Source organism: Malaclemys terrapin, chromosome 3 (genome assembly GCF_027887155.1).
Source record: "Malaclemys terrapin pileata isolate rMalTer1 chromosome 3, rMalTer1.hap1, whole genome shotgun sequence".
Taxonomy (NCBI): Eukaryota; Metazoa; Chordata; order Testudines; family Emydidae; genus Malaclemys; species Malaclemys terrapin.
The window spans coordinates 135622829-135641709 of record NC_071507.1 but is presented as its reverse complement, the minus strand read 5'-3'; the positions used below and the strand labels follow the sequence as shown (position 1 = coordinate 135641709).

Genomic DNA, 18881 nt, shown 5'->3' with positions numbered 1-18881 from the left:
ACTACAGTTTTTACTGAGCTGGACAAGTCATTGAATTTTTCAGTTCTGATTTCTTTTCAGTTGGGTAAACTTAGAATGACTATTTCTTACTGTGTAAATGTGATACCTAGTTTAACACATATTCTATTATACTGCCAGTTAGGGAAAACCCTGATAAAATTTTAATTGAAATACAAATTGCAGAAGAGCAGAACAAGTACCTTGATAAATGGCATGTTTGCTTAAATTGGATCACTGCCAGGGAACAAATTCATTTCAGAACAGTTCATTTCAGTGGCAATCAGAACAATGCTTTTGGAAGTGGACACACATTTTTGGGTGCTTCAATTTTTGTACTGAAACTCCTCAGTCTCAACTGAGATACCATGCACCAGATTTTAGAGGTGCTGAGCTCTTGTGTCTTCCATTGACTTTAGTAGTGATATAAGGGGCTATAGAGTTGGGACCTGCAGACCCACTGATGGGGGTGGGAAATTCATGTAGCCCCATGATTGGCCCCTCTGAATCCTGCCCTAGTGTTTTTCTCTCACTAGCTACACTAGCATTTGGATTGCAATGACCCCTGCTCAGCAGTATGTGGAAGGGAGAGAGACTATAGGAGAACTCAGTATGAGCCCTAAAAAAAGGCTGATTTTTGGGGATGTGAGGGTCTTGAGGCTAGTTATGGGGAGATGTTAGCTAGGATGGTAGGCTCAGGAGCTCCTCGACCTCTTCAATAACTTCTTGGCTGTCACTCAGACAAGAAGAGCTCACCCTCCACACCAGGTGCCTCCCATCATGTCACTCCCACTGCCATATATGATTGACACATGCAACCTGGAAATCAGCTCGAGTTTTGCCATTGATTTCAATAGGATCAGGATTTCACCCTTGGAGTCCATCTCAAAGAGAAGGTGTGGGCCTGGGTGGCTCTCTGCAGTAGCTGATAAGTGAATGTTTCTGCTTCAACACTCAATTAGTGGTCTGTGGCTTCAGTCACATCCCTAGCCACACCACTCAAATAGCCAGTACGAGGCAGATTGCAGTTTATTTGACAATCCAAAATGGTGCTGCATAAACATAAGAACTGCCATACTGGAGTAAGACCAATGGTCCACCTAGCCCAGTATCTTGTCTCCAACAAGATACTGACCAGTAACAGAACTTCAGGAGGAATGTACAGAATGGGGCAGTTGTAGTGATCCACCCATCTTCCCCTCCCAGCTTCTTGAATCTTGGCTAATAGCCATTGATGGACATGAATAAAGAGAGGTTACATGGATCAGGCTTGGGGAAGGGAAGGTAGTATGAGTTGGAGCAAATAATGTATTACGCAAGGGCTAATTGTTGCCCTCATATATGTACATGCCAAAGTTAATGAGATTTAGACATATGTATCTGAAGGTAGAACTAGGCCTAATAAAAATATTTTTATTAATTATCACAACATTTGAAATGTCTGTTCTTAGTGTCTTTGGGAGCTTGAAAGTATTCATAAAGTGGGGAAGGAAACCCCACCCTTAAGGGAGGAAAATACTTTTGAAACAGCAAATTTCAGTTTCTAATTTAAGAGGAAGTTCACATTGTTTTAAGGGAAGGGATTGACATCGTCTACAACTCAATGACATTCTGTGCAAATATTAAAAATGAACTCTGATGAGCTCATTTTCAATTTTTAGATCTTAAGTCCCAAATCATGTTGGGAGAGAATGATCTTAAACCAAATAGGCCATGCAAGTTTGGCCTGTCAAGTCTAGCATCCTTCCTCAGTCAGCAAACTATGCCTTGGAGGAAGGTGGGAGAGAAAGGAAACCAAGATCATGTGCCCTGGTCAATTATGCAGTACTGTTCTGCAGCCAGCTACAAACTTTGAAGTATTTCTTTTTGTTTGTCACTGTTGACAAATGAGTGAGTTTATTGACTCATTCCATTTTCTGGGGAGCGTAAAAATGGGGCCTAACAGTTCTGCATCCATACATATGTGGCCTTGCTCTTAATGTACTTTAATATTTTGTGTACCTTAATATCGGTAGATGACTGTTCTTCATGTTACCTCTTTGCCTTTTTTATTTCTAATTTCCTGGCATTCTTTTGTGCTATTTGGATAGGATTACCACTTCTTAAAAAGATGCTTTAACTGTCTTAATACACTAATTTACTTCTTCAAATAACCATGGAGGGTTTACCTTGCCTTTTTTAACTCTTTAAATATTTTATAGACCTGCAAGTCTAATTTACTGTTCTAGTGGTGTTTGATTAGAATGATTTTTCAGGGTCCAAGTTGCCCACTTACACTGAATAGTACCATACTATGTGAGTGGTCCCACTGGTTTTAGTGGAATTACTTGCATAGTAAAGTATTACTCAGTGTAAAGCTTTCAGAATTGGATCTTGTTGGATTAGTTGCAGTTTTTCTCTTCAGGGATATGTCTTTGCACTTCTTTATCAGTGAAACAGCTCAGTTGCTAACCTACTTACTGAGGGGGAGTCAAAGGAAACCGTAATAATGAAAACTTATCAGTGCTTAATTTATGCCAGGGCTGAGCCCCGGCACCTCTAAGCTTGGCAGTTCATAGCTCTGGCACATCTGGGCTTGCTGCATCAGTTATAAATGTAAAAAAATTGCTTGAGCCCTGGCACCTCAATAGTAGTCATGGTGCTATGGAGGTGTTTTACCTGGAGAATAGCAAGGGGTTGTTAGGTAGCAAAAATCAACAGTGTTCATCTGAAACTTCTCATGTTTCTCCCTCCATCTCATTTTTAATGTCTGCAAATGTTTCTTTTCTCTTCTTAGGCAATGTTCAGTCTCTGTATGGTTGAGAGTGGAGCTGATGAAGTGAATTTGCATGGTGTCACAAGCCTAGGTTTAAGGCAGGCCCTGGACTTTGCATACACTGGACAGGTATTGTACAATTCTTCAAATTCAAACACATAAATCAAAAAATAAAATCATTCTTCCTACTATAGAAATGCTAAGTGTCAGGTATACAAGCTTACATTTGATATTATTAATCTTCTGCACTTGCAAAGTATGAAGTGTTTGGGCATGTCAATACAAAAATTAATGGACTTTACTTTGGAGTGGATATTATTTTCTGGAATGCTAATGGGAATGGGGTAAGTTTAGAAGATAAAATAAATAAAGAAAAAGTTAAAAATCACTTAAAAAAGTTAGATGCCTGCAAGTCACCAGGGCCTGATGAAATGCATCCTATAATACCCAAGGAGCTAATAGAGGAGGTATCTGAGCCTCTAGGTATTATCTTTGGAAAATCATGGGAGACGGGAGAGATTCCAGAAGACTGGAAAAGGGCAAATATAGTGCCCAATTATAAAAAGAGAAATAAAAACAACCCAGGAGACTACAGACCAGTTAGTTTAACTTCTGTGCCAGGGAAGATAATGGAGCAAGTAATTAAGGAAATCATGTGTAAACACTTGGAAGGTGGTAAGGTGGAAGGGAATAGCTAGCATGGATTTGTAAAGAACAAATCATGTCAAACCAATCTGATAGCTTTCTTTGATAGGATAACGAGTCTTGTGGATAAGGGAGAAGCGGTGGATGTGGTATACCTAGACTTTAGTAAGGCATTTGATACAGTCTCGCATGATATTCATAGCAATAAACTAGGCAAATACAACTTAAATGGGGCTACTATAAGGTGGGTGCGTAACTGGCTGGATAACCGTACTCAGAGAGTAGTTATTAATGGTTCTTAATCCTACTGGAAAGGTATAACAAGTGGGGTTCCGCAGAGGTCGGTTTTGGGACCGGCTCTGTTCAATATCTTCATCAACGACTTAGATATTGGCATAGAAAGTACACTTATTAAGTTTGCAGATGATACCAAACTGGGAGGGATTGCAACTGCTTTGGAAGATAGGGTCATAATTCAAAATGATCTGGACAAATTGGAGAAATGGTGTGAAGTAAACAGGATGAAGTTTAACAAAGACAAATGAAAAGTGCTCCCCTTAGGAAGGAACAATCCGTTTCACCCATACAGAATGGGAAGAGACTGTCTAGGAAGGAGTACGGCAGAAAGGGATCTAGGGGTTATAGTGGACCACAAGCTAAATATGAGTCAACAGTGTGATGCTGTTGCAAAAAAAGCAAACATGATTCTGGGATGTATTCACAGGTGTGTTGTGAGCAAGACATGAGAAGTCATTCTTCCGCTCTACTCTGCGCTGGTTAGGCCTCAACTGGAGTATTGTGTCCAGTTCTGGGCATTGCATTTCAAGAAAGATGTGGAGAAATTGGAAAGGGTCCAGAGAAGAGCAACAAGAATGATTAAAGGTCTTGAGAACATGACCTATGAAGGAAGGCTGAAAGAATTGGGTTTGTTTAGTTTGGAAAAGAGAAGACTGAGAGGGGACATGATAGCAGTTTTCAGGTATCTAAAAGGGTGTCATAAGGAGGAGGGAGAAAACTTGTTCTCCTTAGCCTCTAAGGATAGAACAAGAAGCAATGGGTTTAAGCTGCAGCAAGGGAGGTCTAGGTTGGACATTAGGAAAAAGTTCCTAACTGTCAGGGTGGTTAAACACAGGAATAAACTGCCTAGGGATCTCTCTGGAGATCTTTAAGAGTAGGTTAGATAAATGTCTATCAGGGATGGTCTAGGCAGTATTTGGTCCTGCCATGAGGGCAGGGGATCGACTCGATGACCTCTCGAGGTCCCTTCCAGTCCTAGAATCTGAGTCCTATGAATCCATATAAAACAGAAAAATCTCTTTATCCTAGTAGTTCTGAAATCCTAGAATCCCAAAACTGTAGGGTTAGAAGGGATCTCAAAAGGTCATCTAGTTTAGCCCCCTGAACAGAGGCAGGACCAACTATGCCTAGACCATTCTGACAGGTTTTTGTCTAACCCAGTGGTTCTCAAACTGTAGGTTGGGACTCCAAACGGGGTCGCCATGGCTGGCTTAGACTTGCTGGGCTCAGCGCTGAAGCCCGAGGGCTTCGGCCCTGGGTGGCAGGGCTCAGGTTGCAGGCCCCTTGCCTGGGGCTGAAGCCCTTGAGTGTCAGCTTTGGCCCCTCTGCCCAGAGCAGTGAGGCTCCAGATTTGGCCCTCCCACCCAGGACAGTGGGGCTTGGGCAGGCTCAGATGTATTTATAGAACCTCTTCTTATTGGCTTTTATATCCCTTTGCTAGGTGTAACTCATTTTGTGTCTTAGACTTTGTAAGTTTGTCCCTCATACTTGTGCTATTCATTTGTATTAGCAATTAGTCTCTGTTTCCACTTTTTGTAGGAGTCCTTTTAGATTTTTCAGGTATTAAAGAGGTCTTAATGAAGCCATATTGGCTTCAGATTATTCTATGTTTACTTCACATTGGGATAGTTTGCTGGTGTGCCTTTAATATTAACTCTTTGAGAAACTATTCGCTCTCCTGAGCTCCTTTATCGTTTAGATCCCCCCCCCCCCCCCCATGGAACCCTTCAGACCAGTTATCTGAGTTTAAGGTAATCTTTATTGAAATCCAGTAGATGTGATATATCTTGATATTAATAAGGCTTTTGAGACAGTCTCACATGACATTCTCATAAGCAAATTATGGAAATATGGTCTAGGTTAATTTATATAAGGTGGTTGCATCACTTTTTGTCATGATGGCTTGAGCCAATGATGGTCCATAGAGCACTCGGTGGTGGTCTGCAGAAAGCTGGCTGATCACATGATTTTAATCTTCACAATATCCATCTGCTATATCCTATTTAAAAAATGGAAAAAAAATACACTAAAGACTTTCCTGATAATAAATCTTCCTGGAAGCACTTGTTGTAGATGCCACAGATGTTAAGTTCACTAATCGCAGCAGGGGGTGATCCCTGAGACAGTCTCTCTGCTAAGATGTGGTCCACACTCTGAAAGGGTTGGGAGCCTTGATCTATCTGAAATGACTTTTTATGGTACTAAAGATCTATTTAATGTTGATGGAAAACAGGATGCATACCACCTAACATTATCAGGATAAAAACAAACCCCTTCTGAATGTAGAAAGCTTTTTGTTTTATCATCACCTATGTCCCAGACCAGTGACCTTCAGTAGTTAACCTATAAATTAAGGTTCCTAATCCGTGCTTCTGCAAATGATATTTCTGTCTCTGAAAGTTACTGGAAGACATTTCTGTCTGCTCCTTAATTGCTAAGAATATTCAGTTTTTAATCCAGTTACCTTGGGTTTGTTACTGTTTTGTTTTTTAAAAACTAGTTTTAAAATACCATGTGACATTCCAAGTCTTAGGGTATGTCTACACTAGGTCTGGAAGGTGTAAATTTCACTTTGAGGAAATATACTCGCTCTAGGTCTGATTGAGCTAATGTGATAAAAATAGATGAGCAGCGTCCCTAAATACAATCCTGCCCTAGATTATAGGTACATACTAGGGGAAGCTAGCCCCTCATGCTGCCACAGCTACATTTTCATATGTAGTGGGCTAACTAGATCAGAATTAGTGCAAGTATGTCTCCTTCAGCTAGAATTTACAGCTCCAGTGTAGACATTCCCTTAGACTGGAATCTTTTAGTAGACTTTGTTGGGCTTGATTATTCACTCTCTTACAGCAGCACAAATTTGATTTAAATTATGTTACTCCTGATTTCAATGGAGAATTAGATCCTTTGTCCCCCCCACCCCACCTCCTTTTATAAACTGAATATGCCCAGTTTTTAAAATCTAATCTCACAAACTCTTTGTCACTCACATTATTCATCTTTGTGCTTTCCAATTTGTCAGTTTTACTTTAAATGTGGAGACCAAAGCTGCGCCAACTCTAAACTGTTAGGTACCATGCACAAGAAACTGTTTAAAAAATGTGTATGTTTATTCTTACAGACATCAGGAATACATAAACTGTTGAATTTTCTCTTATTTATGGAAACTTTGGCTAACCAGAGTATTGCTGGAAATATTGCTTATGTAGTAGATAGATCCCATGGTGAACATTTGCTGTTGTTTAATTTCGAAAAAAGAATCGGTTACCATTTCATTATTGCACAAGGTTGTAAAAATCTCATTTAATATATCTGCTTCCAAAATATGGTTAGATTATAAACCCATAATTTCTGTATAAAGAAATAATTAAACAAATAAATAAAGAGAAAATTAAATTCTGAAGGCAGGAAATCTGTTTGAACTGATTTTAGAAAAGTTGTGTTCTTTGTTACCAAGCCAAGTGGCACAGACAACAAAGATGTAAACAAATTAATTTTGGTTTTATAGACTAACTCTCTGTCAGTTTGAAGAATATAAAAATTCTTCAAAGAAGTTTTCCCTCTGCCATATATAAGAAGGGTAGAAATTCAGCCATTGTTCAGCAGTGCCTTTTGCTGTATGTATCCTGAAAGCATGTCATGCGTACTCATTTTGTTCTTCCTTCAAGCTAAGTATTCTTGAATTCCTTAATAAAATGGAAGGGTTTTTTTTTAAATGCTTTTCTTTCTTGTGCTTCTAGTGAAGAATGTATTATTTTGTATGACAGTGAAAATATGCCAACCCAGAGGAGAAAGTTTTAACCATTAAATCATACTTTCTTGTCAATGAACCAGGAATTCCAGGTTCTGTTACTGCACTGGCTCATTTAATGAAGCCTATTTTCAAAATTATCCTTCAAAGCATTTTGAGTGTCCAATTTCAGACATATCATGCCTTATTTTCATAGCGGCCAAGCATCTCCAACTGCAGTTGAAGTCAGTGAAGGCTGTAGGTGCTTACTTTCCCTCAAAGCAGGGCCCTTGCTCTCTAAACTGGGATACCTCAAAATTACCAGACACTGCTGAAAATCTGGCTCTACGCTTTTTTGTGCCTGAGGTTTCCCATCTATTAAATGGAGATAATAATACTCACCTATCTCTGAATGGTATTCAGAGTCTTTATTAACTAATGTTCATAAATCACTGAGAGCCTCAGATGAAAGCGCCTATATAAGTGCAAAGCATTATTTTTATTATTCTGAAATATACTGATGATATAATTTATTAAATTGTGCCAGTGATTAAAAGATACCAGCATACTTTCTTCGGTTTTTGAATAAGATCTACAAGAGCTTCCCCAGGGTGACATAATGTCTACAATCCTCTATTGAAAAATAGGTGCCTTCCAGTTTGCAGCCTTGATCCTGCAAACTCTTACTCTTGTGAGCTATTGTACATATGAGTTGGCCTGGTAAATTAACTGGTACTATTCACGTGTGTAAAGTTGCTCATGCGTGAAAGTGTTTGCAGGATTGGGGCCTATGTTCTCCTCTCTGTATCAGACCTACCAAATGCTAATATGAAAGTGTAAGCAAATAAGAAGTGCCATTGAAGAGTAGTATTAATCATGTTTTCATAAATATAGCTCAGACAATGATATGCAGTCTCAGAACTACAGAGACAATATGATGTTTCCCTAATGTGTTTTTAATGCTTTCCGTTGTGAACTGATCTTTATTAATAGATTCAAGGGACGATTGTGATCATCTAAGAATACCCACTGTATAACACAGGCCATAGAACTTCCCCAAAATAATTCTTAGAGCATATCTTTTAGAAAAGCTTCCAATCTTTATTTAAAAATTGACAGTGATGGAGAATCCACTACATCTTTTGGTAAATTGTTCCAATGGTTGATTACTCTCACCATTAAAAAATTGCGACTATATTTCCAGTCTGAATTTCAACTTCCAGACATTGGATCATGTTTTAAGTTTCTCTGCCAGATTGCAACAGCAGGTAGGTATTTATAGACTGAAATCAAGTCACCCCTTAACCTACTCTGTTTTAAGCTAAATAGATTTCAACTCACTGTTTCCATCACTAGAGGGCATATTTTCGAATCCTTTCTAATGCGAAGTCATTCTCATGGCTTTTCTCTAAATCCTCTCCAATTGATCAACATCCTTCCTGAACTGTGGACATCAGAACTGGTCACAGAGTTCCAGCAGCAGTTGCACCAGTACCAACACTTGAGATTCCCTTGTTTATACATCCCAGGATTGTATTAGCTCTTTTGGCCACAGCATCACACTGGGCGCTCCTGTTTAGATGACTACAACCTCCAAATCATTTTCAGAGTCCCTGCTTCCCAGGATAGAGTCCCCCATCCTGTAATTATGGCCTAGATTCTTTGTTCCTAGCTGAATACATATACATTTAGGGATTTGTTTGTGTCCAGTGTACCAACAATCTAAGATTGCTGTATTAGTCACCTGTCATCTTCATTATTTGTGTCCATCTCCAAACTTTATCAGGTTGTTGATAAAAATGTTAAATAGCATAAGGCCAGGAACAAATCCCTATGGGACCCAAATAGAAAAACACTGGTTGATGATGACGCCCCATTTACTATTACATTTTGAGACCTATCAGTTAGCCAGCTTTTAACCCATTTTAATGTGTGCCATGTTAATTTTATATTGTTCTAGGTTTTTTGACCAAAATATCAGGCAGCACCAAGTGAAACACTTAGATGTCTACAAGGCATATTACATCAACACTGTTACCTGTTATCAGCCAAACAGATATCAAGTTAGTTTGACAGGGTCTGTTTTTCTTAAGCCTGTGTTGATTGACATTAATTACACTGGTCTACAATTTTTGAGAAGTCGTCTGCTTCAGAGATAAAATGTGCTATTTATTATGTATTTTGATGTGCTGAATTCAAATATGACAATTAAAACAACTGATTGGCTACTGTTTCTAAGATATTTAAGTTTTTACATTTTATCTCTATGTATATTGTGTAGATAGTAGAGTTTTAATCATAAATTGTAAATCTAGGTCTTTTCATGGGTTTATGGTTGCTTTACATGATAATATTTCACCTATCCTGTTTATGTAACACTTTAAAAATCAGCAAAAGGGTTATATAAATAAAATTTATTATGAAACAAAAGGCAAAAAACTACTATGTACATAGTTTAGTCCTATTCAGTGTCTACTCGGCACTTCTTGGCTTCTCTTGTATTCATTCAATGCAGCATCTCTTGTCACTGTCCAGCAATAGTCTGCAAGCATTGATGGGCTCCATTTGCCCTGATAGCGTTTCTCCATTGTTGCAATGTCCTGGTGAAATCGCTCGCCATGCTCGTCGCTCACTGCTCCGCAGTTCGGTGGAAAAAAATCTAGATGAGAGTGCAAAAAATGTATCTTTAGTGACATGTTGCAACCAAGGCTTTTGTATGCCTTGAGGAGGTTTTCCACCAACAACCTGTAGTTGTCTGCCTTGATGTTTCCCAGAAAATTTATTGCCACAAACTGGAAGGCTTTCCATGCCGTCTTTTCCTTGCCATGCAGTGCATGGTCAAATGGATCATCTCGAAGAAGTTCACGAATCTGAGGACCAACAAAGACACCTTCCTTTATCTTAGCTTCACTTAAGCTTGGAAATTTTCCACGGAGGTACTTGAAAGCTGCTTGTGTTTTGTCAATGGCCTTGACAAAGTTCTTCATCAGACCCAGCTTGATGTGTAAGGATGGTAACAAAATCTTCCTTGATTCAACAAGTGGTGGATGCTGAACACTTTTCCTCCCAGGCTCCAATGACTGTGGGAGTGGCCAATCTTTCTTGATGTAGTGGGAATCTCTTGCATGACTATCCCATTCGCAGAGAAAACAGCAGTACTTTGTGTATCCAGTCTGCAGACCAAGCAAGAGAGCAACAACCTTCAAATCGTCACAAAGCTGCCACTGATGTTGGTCATAGTTTATGCACCTCAAAAGTTGTTTCATGTTGTCATAGGTTTCCTTCATATGGACTGCATGACCAACTGGAATTGATGGCAAAACATTGCCATTATGCAGTAAAGCAGCTTTAAGACTCGTCTTTGATGAATCAATGAACAGTCTCCACTCATCTGGATCGTGAACGATGTTGAGGGCTGCCATCACGCCATCGATGATGTTGCAGGCTACAAGATCACCTTCCATGAAGAAGAATGGGACAAGATCCTTTTGACGCTCACGGAACATGGAAACCCTAACGTCACCTGCCAGGAGATTCCACTGCTGTAGTCTGGAGCCCAACAGCTCTGCCTTACTCTTGGGTAGTTCCAAATCCCTGACAAGGTCATTCAGTTCACCTTGTGTTATGAGGTGTGGTTCAGAGGAGGAGGATGGGAGAAAATGTGGGTCCTGTGACATTGATGGTTCAGGACCAGAAGTTTCATCCTCTTCCTCTTCCTCGTCTGACTCAAGTGAGAATGATTCTGGTGCATCAGGAACCGGCAGCCCTTCTCCATGGGGTACTGGGCGTATAGCTGATGGAATGTTTGGATAATGCACAGTCCACATTTTCTTTTTTGACACACCTTTCCCAACTGGAGGCACCATGCAGAAGTAACAATTGCTGGTATGATTTGTTGGCTCTCTCCAAATCATTGGCATTGCAAAAGGCATAGATTTCTGTTTCCTGTTCAACCACTGGTAAAGATTTGTTGCACAAGTGTTGCAGCATATGTGTGGGGCCCACCTCTTGTCCTGATCTCCAATTTTGCAGCCAAAATAAAGGTGATAGGCTTTCTTAACCATAGTGGTTATACTGCACTTTTGTGATGCAAAAGTCACTTCACCACAAACATAGCAGAAGTTATCTGCACTGTTCACACAAGTACGAGGCATCTCTGCTCACTTTAGCTAAACAGAAATGTGTCCCTTTGCAAAATCAAACTCTGACAAATAAGAGAGCACGACACCTGTATGATTTCTGATATAAGCTTTGTTATGACTGCATCATCCATGACTTCTAGGAATAACATGATGCAATTCATATCATGTATGATGCAATACCAGCTTCAGATTGCATCATTCATTGTTTTGCCTAAAAAGCAAGTACTGTCCAAACCCTGTCATAGATTTATTCATAGATCCAGTCAAAGATGTATTTTAGTCATTTCTGGTTTAAATTGAGATCCCTTCCCTTTATAACTCACTTATCCTCCGCCATTCCCAAGTCAAGTGTTTGTGTATACTGACCCAATAGCATATATTGAAAACTAGAGCCAACCAATAATTTTAAGCATCATTTTCGTTCTCAGTGACCCAGAATTAGTAAAGTTTGACTACATTTATTTCAGAAGCATTTTGGCTGTAGAGCAGTGTTACCCATCTTTTATTCTATATTAATCACTCACTCCATTATCTTGTCCAGGATCGATGTCAGAGTGACAGGCCTATAATTACCCAAGTCATCTCATTTACCCTTTTTTAAATTTTTGTTCCTAATGTACTTTAAAAACTTCTTTTTGTCCTTAACTCTCTCTCTTTGTGTCCCTTTGCTGAGAATAGGTTTCTCCTTGTGTCCCTTTGCTTCCTTTATCAATTTTCTAGAATTCCTAAATTGTGATTTATTTTCATTATTATCAACTTTCCCTTCCATTTGTTTTGTGTATTTTTTTATAGCTGCCTTCACTTCCCCTCTAAACCAGGTTGTTTTTTTAAACAACATGGCTTTCCTCAATTTTGGCTTTTTGGGGGGGCATCTATAAAAGTGCTCCTAAACAATTCCCAGTTATTATTCACATTTTTCTGATTAAATTCTTCCTCACAGCTGATTTGGCCCATAATTGTTTTCAGCTTTGTGAAATTGGGCCTTTCAAAGCACTAGCTGTGAGAGCTTGTCTCTTTCTATATTTATCTATTACTGGTAATATTCTACTTACAAATTTTAAATGTGGTGAAGTCAAGATCACAGGTACATAAGCTACCGTTAATTTTAAGTTTGGTGATCAGTTTCTCTTTTTTGTCAGACCAGGTGTAATGTAGAATTTTCTGGTCTTGATTGTACCCTTCTTGAATTAGGAAACTGTCATGTAAAGTGTGAAACCACAGTGCTTATGAGGTGACTCAAATTGTTGGGAGTCTTGATGCTAAGTTGATGGTAAGGATTGGAGAAGTATTTTTTGTAATGGAAAATATTATTCTGCGTACCAATCCCCCGCCCCCCAGTAACTTCTCATTACAATCATTGGGATGGTCAAGTGGATAATCTTTCACAAAAAAAGAGTTAAAGGATTGTATGCCAGTAAAAACAGAAACAAATATAGAAAGAACAATATGTGACATTTTTGGGATCTCCTAGACCAGTAAGGGGTACCATCAGCATCTACCCTATTACCTTGGATGCCTTTATTCTTTGTCTTTGGTTCAGAACTCTGACAACAGTTACCTGCACACAAGCACAAGGTCTCACCCTGGCTTCCACTAGCCTCGTTACTCACTGCAGGGCGACACCAACAGCCATTCCAGTCCCAAGTCTCCCCAAATCCATTCACCCTGAGTTCTTAACTACCAGACACTCTGACTTCCCTGAACTCCCTCTTGTTCATCATTGCCAAAGGCATGAAACCAGACCCCCAGATACCAGCTTACTTTGATACACACACTCCACAGAATTTGCACACCGGCTCTGGGTAAAAATAAAAGGTTTACTTAGTAGAAAAACCACAGATTCAAAGATAAAATAGTACAGAAAAGCAGATATTTTCTGTATAACTTGTATATGAACATAAGAATGCAACCTCAGGCTTTACACTTTCAAATTCGATAAACTCTTTTCTAATACAAGTTACCTATTGCTTCTGATCAGTTTCCTAGCATAACCCCTGCCACAGAAGGGACCCTGCATTTCATAGACAAAATCAACCAAATGGCTGGCACTCAGTTTCTGGATGAAGATCTGTTTCAAGCCTCATTTTTAAGAGGGCTTTTCTCTCTCTGTGTCTCTGTCTCCTGGTATGGTGACTAATGGTTATACAGGGTGGGGAAATTCTATCCGGGATGTCACAGGACACAGCTACACTAGAGAGTTTACAGCGGCGCAGCTATACCAATGTCGGCTTACCTGCTCCTGCGAGTGGCAGTAGCTATGTTAGTGAGAGAAGCTCTCCCGCCGACATAGCGCTGTCCACACTGGTGCTTATGTCTGTGTAACTTTTGTCACTCGGGGGGTGATTTACAGCTGGTATAAGCTGTAGTGTAGACTTACTACTTATAAGATAGGCTATCTAAACTGGTTTAAGTATTTAATCTTTCATCTGATTTTCTTTAAATTTTGTAAACCATTCTAAGTTTCATCTGTAAACTGAAATGCTATATAACTAAAAACTTAGCCTTCCTTTCTGGGATATTTGAGACCTCTAGTGGAAATGTTTGGTATTCTATGAAGTTAGCAGTACAGTTCATTGTTTCCAAGATGTTGTTAAAGGTTATTAAAATTAAGAAACTTAATTTGTCATCTGTCTTTGGAAAGAGCATGAGAATGCTACCTGAAATTTAAATTTCTGAAGTTCTTTCATCCTCGGGACTGAAATGGACAGATAAAGAGAGAAAATTAGGCCCCCAATGGTGCAGTCAAATACACATGGGCAGACCATGTTTTATCCTAATTATTGATGGAAGATTTTTGGTTTTAAGGGGAAATTGATTTTTCAATAGAATAAATTATATTAAAACTCAAGTTATAACTATTGAGTAAATATTTCTCCCACTTTGGGGCTTTTTTTTTTTTTTTCCCCCCAAGAGGGCCTGAGCCTTGATCCTGATCTCATGATTCGGTGGTATAGAATGACCCTGATTCTGTTCTCCTACTGGTTTTACCCCGATGTAGCTTAACTGACTTCAGTGGAGTTTCTCCTGGCTTAGTACCATCAGGATCAGGCCAATTGTGTGCATAATAATTCTTTGTGTGGTATAATAATTCTTTGTGCCTAAATTTGCTTTATATCTTCAAAATGCTTTACAAACATTCAGTAATCAATCTTACTAACCATGCAAAGTTGGTCATTAAAATCCTATATTACAGATAGGAACATTGAGACATAGAGGTCAAATGTTTACTCTGAGGCCACAGTATTGTCAGAACCAGGCTTAAAATTCAGGAATACCTGACTTGCAGTCCTGTGTCTAGATCCCTAAACCATGCTCCCCTCCCCCTGGAATGTAATGCTGGAAAATTACTGCAGAATAATTGGCCTTGAAATGTGTGACAGCTCCCATCAAATCAAAACGAACATGAGTCACATTCTTGTTTGTTTATGTATAACTCCATTAATGTTTAGAATGGTTTTATGCATATACCTTAGACCAGAAACTGGCTCATTATATAAACCCATCTGCACTGTTACCACCGTGAAACCTGTCCTATACACAGACTGTTGATGTATATTTTATATACATGTAATATTATATACTTTGCTATGCCCATAAAAGAACTGAAATTGAAACTAAAATGATTATCTCAGAAAATAAAATGCTAGAAAAGTGTATTTTTCTTCATATTACAAACTGCACAACTGACTGAATCAATCCCACAGTCCCTAATCACATCAGAACAACAACAATGAGGCCTCCAGTACATAAAGGAGATAAATATATTTTAAAAACAAAATTTAAGGAATAACAATCCTGTTTGTTCCTGTTTGCACCAACTATACTTAGGCTACATCTACACTACGGGGGGTGTCGATTTAAGATACGCAAACTCAGCTACGTGAATAGCGTAGCTGAATTCGACGTATCGCAGCCAACTTACCCCGCTGTGAGGACGGCGGTAAAATCGACCTCTGCGGCTTCCCGTCGATGGCGCTTACTCCCACCTCCGCTGGTGGAGTAAGAGCGTCGATCCCCGAGAGGTCGATTTCTACCCGCCGATTCAGGAGGGTAGTGTAGACCCAGCCATATATGTACCAAGTCTGTTTATCAAGCAACAAATTTTCTCAGCCAATACATAGTCAATTTTAGTAATATGGTCTATGAAGTAGATTCTCAGTAAGCCCCTGGTAATGAACTTTTTGGCAAAAATGCCTTAATTTTCTACTTTTGAATTTATTAAATAACCTATTAAAACAGAATACAGTCATCATCTTTACAGAGTTTGTCAGTTTGACAGACTCTTCCAATACATGCATAGTGCTATAAACACAGTGCAACATAGACATTGTTATAAAAGATCAACTGGCTACACCCTTCCCATGGATTCTTTCTACATTCAATCTGACTATATGAAATCTCCCTTTGAAAATCATCAGAGGGGAATCAAGGGATCTTGTCAATAAAGAAGAGTATGTAGACTGAAAGAAACGCAGCGTTCCTGTAAATAATTTTGGCTCTGATGCAGCGAAGCCCACAACCATCAAGGGCTTGAGTCCCACTGATTCAAACAAAAGCTAAAGTGCTTTGCTGAATTGGGGTTTTTATCCCCATAGAATACATTATCTCACACATTTTTAATATATGATAATCAATAATAATACTTTGCACTGAAATAGCTCCTTACAGCTGAGGAATTTAAGCATCTTATAAAAGTGGTTAACCATTATTCTCATTTTACTGCAGTAACGGTGCAGAAACCGAAACACAGGTCACACAACAAGTCAGTGGCATAGTAAAGATTAGTACCAAGCTCTCCCAACTAAGTTCTGTGTTCTAATGCTTAGGCTACATCTAAGGGATGTGGTTCTTAGCTCTTGTAGACATACTCATGCTAGCTCTCATCTGAGCTGGCATGCTTAGTAGTGCAGCATGGGCAGTGGCAGCATGGGCTAGTCACCCTGAATACAAACCCACCTGAATCTCGTGGGTACTGTACTCACAGTGGCTAGCTTGTGCTGCCTCTGCTGCTGCTAGTGCTACACTACTATTTTTAGCACGCTAGCTCAGATGAGAACTAGCCCGAGTATGTTTACGCAAGCTGGGAATCCCTAGGTCAGAGTGTCGATATAGCCGTTAGGTAACGCTTAACAGATTGTTCTGGCCTTTTACAACCAGTGTGGGTTTTTTCTCTTTCCCGATGTTGTAAAGATGCTGCTACATTACCAAAAAATTCAGCAGTCTCCTTGGATTTTAAAATTCTTGTAAACCAACAAAGCATTTGACATTAAGAAGAATGAGTGAGACCGTGCTAATCACAGGGATCTCCTATATCATTTTGTATCTGTGTCTTTTTCCCAATTATTGAGCGCTTGATTCATGGGTCAAGACAGTCTTTTGGCTTGACTCTAGCTGGGATTTGCTTTCCAGCCTGCCTGGGATTAGAACAGCATTACAATTTGTGTGTATAAAGGATGTTTTAGACATCAATGGGCTGGACTTTTCAGAAGTTCTGGATATCTGAAGTCCCTATTACCTTCAATTGGAGTTGTGAGTGTTCAGAGCTTCTGAAATTCAGGCTCAATATGTACATTGTTTTTAAATCTGCATTTATATTAGAACTCTTTTCCATTTCTGAAAGCCAAATGGGAAACTGTATCTACTCTGTAAGTAAAGGAAAAAATCATTTTAAAACTATTTTTGGCTAGTGCGTTTTTTGTGGCAAAAAACTATTTGTCTTTGAAACACTCACATACCTACATGAATATATTACGTTAGCTGTCTCTGTTTATCTTATTCAATCAATATTGCAATAAGGGAAATTCAAAGTTCTTTTTAGCCATTAAGTAGGAAAACAGAAGGAATCCTACCATTTGAAAATTAAGATTAAAATCAGTCTCTCTTATTAGGTGTGTTGTTTACAGCTTTATTGTATTTCCTGACAAATGCTATTTCTGAAATGAGCTCTTGTAAAATGAGTTGTTGGTTTCTTTCACATGTTTGGGTTGTAGTCAATGTTCTCTTAAAACTCTCCAAAAAGGAAGGACATTCACCCATGATGTGGCTTTAAGCTTTTTCGGTTACACAAGTGGTGTATGTGGCTCTGTGACCGGTCTCTGACAGCACTTCAGCAAACCAGGAAAACAGATTTAATATTTCAGTGGGAGTGCCATCTTGTGGTTGGAAAATCCTTTCATTACTGAAATCGCACACACAAAACAACTGTTTGATACATATTGAAAGGTGAACTGTCAGGTTGGAGGGAGGTCACCAGTGGAGTTCCTCAAGGTTCAGTTTTGGGTCCAATTTTATTTAATCTATTATTATTACTGACCTCGGAACCAAATGTAGGAGTGGGCTGATAAAGTTTGTGGATGACACAAAGTTGGGAGGTATTGCCAATTCGGAGAAGGATCGGGATATTCTGCAGGGAGACTTGGATGACCTTGTAAATTGGAGTAATAGAAATAGGATGAAATTTAATAGTGAAAAGTGTAAGGTGATGCATTTAGGGATGACTAACAAGAATTTTAGTTATAAGCTGGGGACGCATCGGTTGGAAGTAACGGAGGAGGAGAAGGACCTCGGAGTCCTGGTTGACCGCAGGATGACTATGAGTCGGCAATGTGACGTGGCCGTGAAAAAAGATAATGCGGTCTTGGGATGCATTAGGCGAGGTATATCTAGTAGGGATAAGGAGGTGCTGCTTCCGTTATACAAGGCACTGGTGAGACCTCATTTGGAGTACTGTGTGCAGTTCTGGTCTCCCATGTTTAAAAAGGATGAACTCAAACTGGAATGGGTACAGAGAAGGGCTACTAGGATGATCAGAGGAATGGAAAACCTGTCGTATGAAAGGAGACTTGAGGAGGTGGGTTTGTTTACCCTAACCAAAAGAAGGCTGAGGGGGGATATGATTGCTCTCTTTAAATATATCAGAGGGATAAATACCAGGGAGGGAGAGGAATTATTTCAGCTCAGTACTAATGTGGACACGAGAACGAATGGATATAAACTGGCCGTGGGGAAGTTTAGGCTTGAAATTAGACGAAGGTTTCTAACCATCAGAGGGGTGAAATTTTGGAACAGCCTTCCGAGGGAAATAGTGGGGGCGAAAGACCTCTCTGGCTTTAAGATTAAGCTAGATAAGTTTATGGAGGGAATGGTTTGATGGGATAACGTGATTTTAGTCAATTAATCAACAACGTGCCATCACTGGTAAACAGTATCCATGGTCAATGAGGGTCTGGCTGGAGAATCTTGCCTGCATGCTCGGGGTTCTACTGATCGCCATATTTGGGGTCGGGAAGTAATTTTCCTCAAGGGTAGATTG

The 18881-nt window shown here is 39.4% G+C and overlaps 1 protein-coding gene across 6 annotated transcripts in view; it reads left to right on the top strand.

Annotated features, from left to right (window-relative positions):
* KLHL32 (kelch like family member 32) overlaps positions 1-18881 on the top strand; it is a 176855-nt gene that overhangs the window by 79400 nt on the left and 78574 nt on the right. For all 6 annotated transcript variants that reach the window (XR_008444235.1, XM_054021347.1, XM_054021346.1 and 3 more), the window contains one exon: positions 2774-2881. Coding sequence is in view for 5 of the 6 variants with exons in the window: in XM_054021347.1 (XP_053877322.1) it covers positions 2774-2881 (108 nt within the window). In the remaining variant the exon portion in view is untranslated. The remainder of the gene's footprint in view (positions 1-2773; positions 2882-18881) is intronic.